General features: G+C 33.8%; 1 protein-coding gene across 2 annotated transcripts in view; it reads left to right on the top strand.

The window, feature by feature from the left end:
- Positions 1-13,343, top strand: part of LOC108910603 (phospholipid-transporting ATPase ID) — a 128,980-nt gene that overhangs the window by 82,920 nt on the left and 32,717 nt on the right. For both annotated transcript variants that reach the window (XM_018715272.1, XM_018715273.2), the window contains exon 2: positions 6,210-6,711. In XM_018715272.1, coding sequence (XP_018570788.1) covers positions 6,666-6,711 — 46 coding nt within the window. In that variant the 5' untranslated portion in view covers positions 6,210-6,665. The remainder of the gene's footprint in view (positions 1-6,209; positions 6,712-13,343) is intronic.

Genomic DNA, 13,343 nt, shown 5'->3' with positions numbered 1-13,343 from the left:
ATTTTCTTTAACGTTCAATATATTTTTAACATAATGTAAATTGACCATAATGTTCGATGTTTTACTTGCATTGCCTTGAATTCAAAGTAAGTCAGTAATACATCTTCAGATGTTTCCTTAATTTTCTTTTCAGTGCAACACTTTTTGAAGTCAATATAAGCTGTTTCATATTATCGTCCGGATCGCGTAAATGGTCACTAGTCGAATAAATCTTCAATTCTGATTAGCTGTTTTACATTGCGAATTTATTCATGATTTAATTCATGTTTGAAGAAATTGGACAAGTGTAATGCTCCAAATCTGCAGTCAAATAACTTCATGAATGAATTCATGAAGTTCTTCACGAATTAGAACATGTTCTAATTTTCGTGAATTTCTTTTTGAAATTCAGAAGTACCAACCCAACAAATCTTCAACCTCAGATCACTATTGAGGTTATGTTATTGACATATATAAATCATTGTGTGGCGTCATACTGCTTTTGTATTGTCTTTACTGATCTGTTGCTTACAAAACTCTATTTAGATGCAGTGTCAAAGCGGTACCGCTGTTGTATGTACCATCACGTATATTGAAAAGATAAGAAATTTTTTTGAATGAAAGGACCCCGCACAAAATATATGGAAAAAAATTCCTATCGAATTGGCTGAAATTTCGCAGAGTTATAGTTTTTAGCATTCTGATCAAAAGTCTCAATGGGCCCAAAAACCGGTTATGCATAGTTTCCGAGATATTGGGCCTTTTAGGAGGGATGACTCAGTAAGTCTGAATAATTATTTGCAGACCAACATTTCATTACCATACTTGATGAGGTATACTAAGGTTTTTGGGGTTGCTGAACCCGAATATGGGTCTCGCATGACTCTTCAAGGTCACCTAGAGGTCATTTCATGGTCAAACCAGGAATAAATGATTAGGAAAATCGGTAAAGAAACATGTACAAGTTTTTGTGATCGCTGAATCCGAATATGGGTTTCGCTTGGCCCTTAGACTTAGAGATTGTTTCAAGATCGTTTGTGAATAATTATTCAGACTTACTGAGTCATCCCACCTAAAAGGCCCTCTTTGAGGCCCAATATCTTTGAAACTATGCATAACCGGTCTTTGGGCCCACTGAGACTTTTGATTTGAATGCTAAAAATTATAACTGCAAAATTTCAGCCAATTCGACCGTTTTTTTTTTCCATATATTTTGTGCGGGGTCCTTTGAAATTTATTTGCTTGTTTGATTTGCTTGTAGAATTGATTTATGTTCAAATAAATTCACGCAGTCTGTAGCAGTGTACAAACAAACCCTTTATGAATAAATCCGTGAATTAATTCATGAAGAACTTCGTGAATTTATTCATGAATTAATTGTCAATGTAAAACAGCTATACGGGATTAAATAGTCAGACTAAATTTATGATAGATACTATAGATATTAAAAATTAAGGAAGTATAATAAACCATAAAAACAGGTGCCTATTTTATTCGTCAACATGTAATCTATAAACTTAAATATTTTTATATATTCATAGAATTTTAAATGTTTCATATTGTAGGTATTTATTGAGGATAGACCACTATGTCCCTATTTGTTTAAATTAATATCTTGAACTATTTTTTTTCGGTCAAGTGATTTGTTTTCATTTGACAGATTGCATCTATGAAAAATTTTAATCAAAATAATAAGACGAAAGTGGCTTAATAAACGTTAAAAATTAATATTCAGTTAGTTGTTAGTCGAATCTAGATTATGATTAGTTATCAGTAAGGCTGTCAGAGAGAACCGCAATTCAATGGCGTGCCAAGCGGGTCAATCGCTGCGTCAGAATGCTTTTAACGTTCACGTCACTTTAGTATACTGTTGCACAGTTATCGTACGGATGTTGCGTAATTAATTCCTATCCATTGGCGTTAATGGTGTTGAATTGTAGACAATACTATTTGTAGCTTCAACCAATCAGCGATCGCATATCTTGAGCGCATACGTAACGGTTTGTCATTGTTCACTGAAAACGAATCATTAATATCGATGACGCGACATTTAGGGATTATTCGTTACCAGTACCAGCCCTGCAATGTTGGCAATATTTTATATTTATAATAATAGTGACAGGTAATTATTTTCTACTTTATGAAGATAATAATTTTTAAATATGAGACACATCTAACTTTGTATGTTAATCAAGAATATATTATCAGACGACTAGCCTCGTTGTATTAGTTCTCACGCTTCTATACAGGGTGTGGCGTGTATAATCTATAAGAATTAAACTACAGCTTCCTGATGATATTCGAAATAGAAAAGTCTTATACGAAAAAGTTCTATTTTTGCGTTTTGTTTGTTTTTTCGTAAATTAAATTTCAATTATGGATCAAAATATTTTCTCTGGAACGGTCCTGTCCTTGTGCTGTAAGATGAGTTACGTGCTGTAGACCAACCGCGTAAACAAATCGTCGTCGAAAGATAGAAAGATACTTCTCAATTTTTGGGTAATTTTTCAATGCAAAAGTACAAACTAAGAAAAATAGATATTAAAAAAACTTATATTTTCTTATTATAATAATTAATAGTAATTATTATCTTAAATGCATTGTTGTTGCTGCAAGAGTTCGCAAATAAAACCACATCCGTAAGCATATGTAGTTGCCAACTGCGTGCACTAAACAAACTTCATTAAAATATGGATCAAAATGAAATCAAACTTGAACTTGAACTTGAACTTGAAATTGAAATTGATCCCCATTAGCGCGGATACAGGCATGACACCGAGCACCCAATTTTGGCGAATATTTTTCCATATTTCAGGTATTCCCCTAATTGTGTCAGCAGCTTCAAGTATACGGTTTCGCAATTCTTCCACCGTAGCAATTGAAGTATTGTAAACCAATGATTTCAAGTGACTCCAAAGATAAAAGTCCATTGGAGTTAGATCTGGTGACCTAGGTGGCCACGGCACGGGACCAAAGCGTTCAATCCATCGCTAAGGAAACAATTCATTCAAAAGTGTCGTTACCTACTTCTGGTGTACTGTGTGGAGGAGCCCCATATTGAAGATAAAACATGCGTGTCCGAACTTGTAATGCCACATCGTCCAATAATTCAGGCAACCGGTTTTCCAAAAAGTCAGCATATGTTGGTCCAATTATGCGTCCTTCAAAAAAATAGGGACCCACAAATACATCGCCTATTATGCCAGCCCAAACATTTATCGAGAACCGATGTTGAAAATGAGTTTCCCTAATCGCGTAATGATTTTCATCGGCCTATATGTGCATATTATGGAAATCCACATTATCACGGGTAAATGTCGCCTCATCTGTTACACAAACATAAGCAGAAAAGTCCACTTGATTGGCACATTAACATAAAAACCATGTGCAAAAACGCATTCGTTGATCACAATCCGGGGATAAAATCTGTTGAACTGGTTGCAGATGATAGGGGTGCAACAGCTGGCGCCTTAAGATGCTGTGTACGGTACGAGATGAGGTTCCTACTTGCTGTGCGAGTCGTCGAGTACTAATTGTGGGTTCTTCGTCAAGATTTTCCAACACTGCAGCTTCAACATTAAGGTTCACTTGTTGATCACATCCTTCTCCTCGGGAATAACACTTCCCGTATCTCACAGTCGCTGAACGCACTGTAGGATTGTATTTGCACATGGGGGGTGACGCTACGGCCTTCGTTCCCGGTACAACCTAGTCGCCGCGAGCGCATATTCCCCGGCTGCACCATACACTAACACCATATCGACACGTTCGAGTAAATGCATTGTTTTCTCGGTTCATTGTAAAACTAAAAAATTAAGCAAAGTAAGAAATAAGAATCTCGTTTATAATGTAATTTGCACGCTATTCTTATTTTTTACTAGTTACAGTCACTGTCGTGGAATTACAAAATAAAAACTTTTGTCTATAATCTTTCACTTTTTAACACTGATGGACGATGCTTAATATTTAATACATAATTAAATGAATAATGAATTCAATACAAATACAAAATCAGTTGACTGCACACATTTTTTTGACAATGTAACCTAACCTTCTTTTAGTATTAGACTAGTATTAGATTATACCGACGTAAATAATAAGTTATTATATATTATTATAAGGTTGCATCTCGGATCGCATAAAAACATTTCCAAAGTTTTTAATAAATAACACAGAGTCGGCCTTGAATAAATGAACTTTAATTTACAAAAAAAAAACGCGAAGATAGAACTTTTTCGTATAAGACTTTTCTATTACAAATATCATCAGGAAGCTGTAGTTTAATTTTTATATATTATACACGCCACACCCTATATATGTATTTACATTATTAAATATTTTCTTGATTGCTAAATACTACCGTATTTTCGCGACACCCAACTCTACTGTTTGTTTGACATTTCGAAAAACTTTAGAGCTATAGCTAGGTCGTCAATAATTTCCTTGAGATTTTTTTTATAAATTCTATCGACTATTTATTTTTACGCTTTCCTACGTATAAATTTGATTATATGGAACAGTATTATTATTAAAAATCGTTAACAGAGAGACAATTTACCGATTTACATCACCTACTAACCTTGATTTTTCCATTAATCGGCTTTTCCATTATTTAGAATAGTAAATTATAGTTTTACGATCCAAACACGGGGTTTTACAGGTGGTGTCGTTAAGTCGTCAATCTTTAATTAAAGACATAAATCGTTACATGTGTTTACAGGGCACAAAAATAAAATTAGTCCACCGAAGGCCCGTGGCATACGAGTGGGGAGAAAACGTTTATTCGCTAAACGTAGAAACCTTCCCTCGAATTTGTAATAAATAAAACCCTCAAGATTCACAACGTTTGATTCTAGTTATCTAGTTCATACAACTTTATAGTTAATCTGTTTCAACAGGAACTTCATTTAAAACCTAGTGGTCACTGGTCTGTTATAGATTGGTTAAAATAGGCATTTAGATGAAATAATTACAAGATCATTTCATTACAAAATATTTTAGATCTTAAAAGAAAACAAAAATAAAAACTTTAGGAAAAAACCACTGTAAAATAAATGTTATTGTCGGTATCTTTTATACATGGGTCATCACAAAGCAGTTTATCTCGACAACAACCGGGTTATTCGCCAGAAAAAAGAAAGAGGGTATATGAAACAAATATCAAATTACTGTTCTGTCAATAAAAAAAAACAAATAAATGGGTATCTCACTTTAGGATTCAAGGTATATTCTTCCAAACGTTTCCATTATATTAATTATCAAATATATATCATGTATTTACTTAGGTTTTTGTTTAATGTTAGAGGGCGCCACATACAGTATTGTACCTGGATTAAAATAACTATAACTTCTTTGTGTCGCATTGTATGTCATTATTTAGACTAAACAAATGGTGTTGGCATATTAGAAACTTAACTAACCTAACACTTATAAATCAACCTTATTCAGATAGATATATCAAATCAGGGAGCAAAAATTTTGAATAGAAAAATGTGCGACTTAAAGGGGCAAGTGGAACTCTGGACTATAAGTGGTTCCAACCCTTTGAGGCGTAAGTTGTATTATATTTTTTAGTATGCTGTCTATCAACCTATATAACCTATATATTTGATAGTATAAAATACAAGGCTTTGGTTTTTCACATTGTTTTGCGCTAACAGTCATTATTTGATCTTAGGTGTGGAATTAACCCCTTCCCTTCGTAGGGATGAGTGTGGATTTAATTTGAATATATTTCTTTCCAATGCTCAGAATATTATTTTAAAATGTTTTCTCAAAGTATTTACATATTGTTGCTTTTCATTATAAAGCTTTACCTTATCCTTATCCTATTTTAGAGGATACCTTATTTCACCCTATTTTAGGGGATATAGCATTTTACTAAAAAATACCCTGGTAGATCGTTTTTGGGTTCGGATTCGGATTCAGTATCAAAAAATACACAAGATCTATGTACTCATGTCTCTAGTACAGAACTTTTTTGTGGGGCTGTGTTGTCGTTGTGTTGTTAGTACACCATCATGAACGCTTCTGAGAAAAAACTAAATGCATATCTGTTTTCAAAGTAACTAACATTATATGAAAGGATAAGTCAACACTATTGCACGCCATTGCAAATCTCATGTATATTTTATTTTCTCTCTTTTTTAGGTTATAATTTGCTCTGCCCTAATGTAACAATAATACCTAATAATAATAATAATAATAATAATTTATGGTGTTTGTTTCAGAACGGTTCATGGCCGGGATATCTGGATCGGCCGGCACCCATGCTCGCCTCCTGTACTCCCCAGTCGCCCGCCACCGTCAACGCCGCCCCCGATTGCGCCACTGGCAGACCAAGCCCCTCACCCCCACGCCCCTCTACCCGAACACCCTCCTCCCGCATACAGACACGCCGTACTTAATATAGTAGCGCAAATATTCGGGTTTTGCGAAAAGGAAAAAAAAACTATTTAGTCCACTGATTTTTTTCTACCTCTGCAATATCGATATAAGTAAATGAAGTTTTTATAGTTTTTTACTGTACCTTTTTGAGCCTGTATTGTATTATAGTAGACTTAGTCGTAGCTTTTAAGACTATCGGGGCCTTATTTTATTACCTGATCGTATAATTAAGTGGCCTTATGTCTGTCATATCCATTTTATCGTACCTGTCTCCAATTTAATCATTTATTTACCCAATCATGGTGGGCAGGTCTTCATTTAGGAGCAGTAGGACACACACTATAGGTAAGTCCGAATTCCAGTCAACCTGTTAGTTTTGAAGACCAAAGCACAGTACAGAAAGGTCACTAGAGACAGCTGTACTATCGCGTCAAGCCGATTTCAGAATTCATTCATACTACGTTTACGATTAATATCCGTAGTAAATTCTAATCGTACGGATGAATTACAGTATCCAGTCACTAAAAAAAATTACAACTCATTTTTTTGCTTTTATAAGTTACCAAATTGAATTTATTATACAGTGCTTCCGAAAAGTAAGGAATAAATTCATTATTTTTTAAATTGAGAAGTTTTCAAAAAAAATCCCTTACACGTCGATTTTGTTTCTAAAAAAGGCACTTTTTGACATACGACCCATATTTGTGACGTCATCGTTGTTCGAGATATGACGTCATCGACAATTTTTTTAAATAGCAACCCCCAATTTTGACCATGCCATTTGAAAGAGCGTGTCATTCTACATACACAACATGAAACGTTATGGTGTTACATAACAAAAATTTCAAGAAAATAATGTTTGAAGATTTTAAAATTTAATTTTCACAATACTGAAAATGATTATGATTATGTAAAAATCAACTAAATTAGGTGTTCAAATTGTGCACCGTTGGCTGCCTGACAATAGCCAAGACGATTAATAAATTCGTTTTGGACATTATCAATAACTTCAGGAGGTATACGATGTATCTCGTGACGAATTCTTGCTTTTAAATTTTCTAAATTAACCGGTCTAGTAACGTATACTTTGCTTTTTAAGTATCCCCACAAGAAATAATCTAGGGGTGTCAAATCAGGCGATCTGGCTGGCCACTCAATCGGCCCCCTTCTCCCTATCCAACAATTTAGAAGATTTAAATGCAAGAATTCGTTACGAGATACATCGTATACCTCCTGAAGGTATTGATAATGTCCAATTTATTAATCGTCTTGGCTACTGTCAGGCAGCCAACGGTGCATAATTTGAACATTTAATTTAGTCGATTTTTACATAATCATTATCATTTTCAGTATTATGAAAATTAAATTTTAAAATCTTCAAACATTATTTTTTTTAAATTTTTGTTATATAACACCCTAATTTTTCATGATGCGTATGTCGAATGACACGCTCTTTCAAATGGCATGGTCAAAATTGGGGGTTGCTATTTAAAAAAATTGTCGATGACGTCATATCTCGAACAACGATGACGTCACAAATATGGGTCGTATGTCAAAAGTGCCTTTTTTAAAAACAAAATCGACGCCAGGGGATTTTTTCGAAAACTTCTCAATTTAAAAAATAATGAATTTATTCGTTACTTTTCGAAAGCACTATGTATTTTGAGTACCTTACCTACTATTACATTTTGATGGTCACTGGTTTCTCGTATAAATGCCAGAGCTGAAACAATAATGTGAACATCACTTCATTCACTTCCATTTAGGTGTGATGCTATGTATGAGTGTGTGTGTAACGGTTTGGCTCAGTGGAAGGAACTTTTTGTGGGCAATTACCTTGGAATCATAAAAACCAATCAACATTGTCTTCACTTTTGACTTCTCCGAATGAGATTTTTTGGGTTTTGAATCATCTGGCGCCTTCCACTCGGCATTTTGGCGCTTGGATTCTGGATCACCATGTTTCATCACCAGTCACAATGTTGTAAAGGCAGTTTTTGTCTTTTTGGCCTCCTTGATGATGGACTTGAATGGTGAGTTCTGAGCAATTTTTCTCGTCAGTCAACGGGTGCGGAACAAAACGTGCACACACCTTTGGGTAGCCTAAATGTTCGACCCAAATTGATGTTTTGAGATGCCCAATTCCAATTTCATGAATTTCAACGAAGATTTTGATGGAATCTGCGTGATCACGGATTTCGGTTGGCCAATATGTTGCTCATCATTTAAGGCCTCACAACCGTTTTTAAACCGCGTATACCACTCATGAACTCTGCCACGGGATAAACAATCAGCACCATAAATTTGCTTCATCAATTGAATCGTGTCGGTAAAAGCTTTACCAAGTTTAAAATAAAACTTAATATTAGCTCTTTGTTCGAGGCTCATTTTTGTACTGATGACACAAACATACTGTCACTTCAGTTCAAACGCAATAACGACGCATATAATTGCCACTAGATGGCCTCATTAGAAATACGTATTTTTGAAAAGTCCTGTTTACTTTGGAACGCACTTTACATGCATATACGTATATTGTACATACTCGTATATGCTTAAAATTGATAACAATAAAAAATTGTAGCGGAGCAAATGCGATAAAAATTGACGAGAAACAAAGTATGGTTTTAACGATAGTTACCATTCAAGTGTTGCGGATAGCTGTTCATTAACGTTTTTTACAGCTGCTAGTGCGTTTATTACATGAACTATTAATGTAAAATTTTAGTTAGTTGCAAAGGGCTACTTATTTTCAACTTTTTGAAATTTTTCTTTTTCGATACGTTTCTTTAAATCAATTAGGACCTATATCCACGATATTAACTTCTAAAATTAACGTTAAGCAATTAAGCAATTATTAGTTGCCAAAAAACGAACGAAATAAATTAACAAATATCAACAATTTCACGGTCAATCGAATCGGTCTTTTGCACACATGTTGTTCTTTGGATTGACCGTCATTTCCATAAATTTCATCCATCCAGTTTTTGCAATAATAATGCACAATTTTCGAAAACTGATTTTTCCACGTTCAACCGTTATTTTACAGTTAACGAATTGGTGAAATATTACTTTAGATACCTTTAATTGTAGGTAATTTAATTGCCTACAACATAAAATGACTAATTCTCCTATAAGTCGTCTTTATTTTCGAGGGCAGTAAAAAAGTGAAAAAAACAAGTAAATTTGCCACTTCTTTGCAATTTGCCATCTTAGCGTCACTTCTTTCGAGTTACTTTTTTGATATCATTCTACAACAGGCTGTTACAAATTCGCTTCTCACTACAGGGATCTCGGAAACGGTAAGAGGTACGAAGTAGCTTAAATGGGGGCAAAGTTGCGTAATCAGGGGACCAACATTATGCCTCTAAAAAATCAAGGCTAACATGATTAGTTTTCGAAATATGTCCAAAAAGCCGAAATTTTGGAAATCCGTTTTTGTTTAATTTCAGCCTTGTTTGAGGTGATATTGAAAAAAAACTACATTTTCTCGTGGCCACTTTTTGCCCTCTATCGAATGGCATAATCAATTTTTGTATGTAACGTTTCGTCTCTCCTAGACCATCATCAACTTCATTTTTTTAAATACGACCCTAGAAATTTTATTAAATTTTTTGCCTTCATGACCCCCAATACTATATTGCCTCAGCCCGAACCAGATTCAAAAGTTTTGTCTCGAAAAATTCATCTTCAGTGTATTTGTTCCAAATTTATCTAAATTTTCTTTATTTATTGAATTATCGTACACTGTAAGTGTCGTTAGACCCTGTGAAATCTATCTAGTCATTTAAACTATTACCACCACGCGTTACAATAAAACATTTATTATTATTAACTATTACCATCACTTGCTCATACATAACTCAATAAATTATTGCGTCAAAATTAAAACATTACAATTTTAATTTTATTATGACAAGTTAATTCTTAAAAATGTATATGAACAGCCAAAACGCCAACTGAATATTATTCTTTAAAAAGTTTCAGTAAATGTTCAAAAACATTTTCGTTTTGGCAGAAGTTGAAAATGAAGATCAGCGTAATATTATCGAAATTTATTATATCTGTAATCTGAATATCCTGAAAAAATTTGATCGGAATTTGTTTCAAATTTGAGCACTCGAGAAGCCTAGAAATAACTATGGGCAGTTAGTATTAACGTCGTTGCGATAGTATTTACAATAGTTTTTTAGTAGTTAATGTCAATAATGGCTTACGTATATAGCAACTCGGACTTATGGTGAAGCATTTGTGTTATGGTGAAACAAGGCAACATTTGTGTCAGTTCGTAGAAACTGTGTAAGACGGGTCCAGATGTGTTTACATGTCGGTGAATAAAATTTTTTACAGTTGTTGTAACATCAGGTATGTCAAAATTATTTTATTAAATAAAACCACAAATTAATTCCATTAATTAATAATGACAGTAGCGGCAAAAGCAGTTGAATTTCCTGATATAAAATAGGTATTATAAGATTCTATTTATTTCTTTCCTTGCGAAATTCTTTCAAGTTTTTGTCCGTTTTTTATTACACTTCGCCTTGTGTTAGGTCAGGTTTTACAGTGGACCAGTTTCCAGTGCCATGCAGAAGTGTATTTTTAAATCATTTTCGAACTGCCCTTTTTGATTTTTTTACAAAATTATATTTGTAAGATTCCAATTTTTTTTGGATAAATTCCGCACTGTATATAAAGCAATCTGTAAAAAAAACTCCATACTTATTTAAAGGACACCTTTTTTAGTGAGTCTTTGTTTTCCAATATTTAAATTTAAAAATAATCTAGCAAATATGTTCTCATACTCTCGAAAACAGTATAAAGCTTGCATTAATTTTAGACTTCTTTAATTATGAGGACCAATTAAATAAATAATATGTACTTATCTATCACAAATGAGATACATTTTCTTCCATACAGTTGACTTCTAATTTAAAATAATTAACTATAAGGGAAAACATACTTCAGGTATTTTCTAGGAAAAATTTAACTACGGTTTCTTTTTTCATTTTTCTGGATGATAATTTTTGCCATAGTTCTCGTTCTCGCATCCAGATGTATTTTGAGGTGGAATCTTTGAATCATTTCTAGAGCAATGGCCACTTCTTGAGAATATTAAGCTGACAACAAAATATAGTGTAAGTAAAACAATAAGTAAAATAGATCTTAAATAGTAAGCTACAATCTGGACGTCTGTCGCAAAGTTCAATACGATTATTTTATTACTGATGCTTCTCATACTCTTCAATAACTTTAAATGAAGATATACCAAAAGATTTATATAATTAACACAAAGTCATATTTACTTACCTCATTATTTATGTATAAAATTATATTTAGGTAGTTAAAACACAATGTTATGTTATAATATTACGCTACAAATGAATGTAAACATGCCTACTGAACGACTAGCACAATTCTCTACACACGCGCGGTAACACTCACCGGATGATCACATGATTAATTTGATTAATCGAAATTAGGTCGTATAAATTCACATTTATATTCGAATATTAATATAGGAAAGATACATAAAGGATTGGGACTAATACATCTTAAAAATAATGTGAAATTACAACGTAAAAGGTAAAAATACGTCGCAAAAAGAAAATATACGCTCAAATGTGTAATTCTAAACAATACAGGGTGTAACTAAATAAGTGTAAAACATTTAAGGGGGTGATTCCTCATCGAAAAAAAGATAGGATCTTTCATATAAAGAAACTTCATTGGAGCATCCCTTGTTAAGATACAGCCCCTTAAAGGGGGTACATAAAATTTGTTTAACAATTTTTTTCACAAGCACTAAACAAGTTACAATATTGAAATTAACCTGACATTTTCTACTACCAAAAAGACACTTAGCCAGTAATTTATTTGGTTTACCCCATGGTAGTAAGGGGTGGAAAACGCAACCCCTAAAATTTATTTCCAACGTAATTTTTTGTCTTATTATTTTTTTACCATTTAAAAAATTATTTCCGATAGCCTGTTTCATTCTAAAAAAAAATGTCTCTTGAATTTTTTGCCCAAATTAAACCAGTTCGCAGTAAAAAATTATTTTACGAACAACTACAGAGATACATCGTCATAAATGCGGACTGGATTTACTGTTATTTTGTAGTTACTACCTGCATTAAATGATTAAAGGGGAATAATCAAAACTAATTTAATAATAACAAAACATACAACATGTAGAAATCATAGTAAATGTTCAATATGTCTACCTTCAGACATTACGCATGCGTCTAGACGTCGGCGCATTGAGCCACGTATTCGCTCAAATATTCCTGGAGTCTCTCTAATTACCCTGCACGCATCGATAATGCGGTTTCTTAAGTCCTCTACATCGCGAACAGGAGTACGATAAACCAAATGCTGCAAATGGCCCCAAGTAGACAAATCCAGAGGATTGAGATCCGGGGATCGAGCGGGCCAATTCTGTGGTCCTCCTCGACCTATCCACTGATTTGCATATGTTTCAGTTAAATGCTGACGTGCTACTTGACTAAAATGGGCGGGAGCCCCATCATGCATAAAAACCATATCCCTTCTGACGCCCAAAGGAACTTCCTCCAGCAGTACGGGGGGATGCACTTTTCTTAAAAATTGAACGTATGCCTCACCATTTAATCGAGGAGGTAGAAAATGAGGCCCAATTAAATAATCCCCAATAACTCCGACCCACACCTTAAGAGAAAACTGTTCTTGATGGTTAGTTTCGACAATAGCGTGATGGTTTTCATCAGCCCATATGTGGTAATTATGAAAATTAATAATCTTGTCCCGAGAAAAACTACATTCGTCTGTGAATTCGATCGTCTTCAGAAAGTCACGATTTCTTCTAATCATTTCCAGCATCCAATTGCAAAATTCAAGACGGTTCGGAAAGTCTCGCGGTAACAGTGCCTGTACTCGTTGCAGATGGTAAGGGTATAAGAGATGTTCCTTTAAAATTCGAAATACCGTCATATGATCAA

Source organism: Anoplophora glabripennis, unplaced genomic scaffold, assembly GCF_000390285.2.
Source record: "Anoplophora glabripennis isolate ALB-LARVAE unplaced genomic scaffold, Agla_2.0 scaffold232, whole genome shotgun sequence".
NCBI classification, from domain to species: Eukaryota; Metazoa; Arthropoda; class Insecta; order Coleoptera; family Cerambycidae; genus Anoplophora; species Anoplophora glabripennis.
This window is presented reverse-complemented; position numbering and strand designations above follow the sequence as displayed.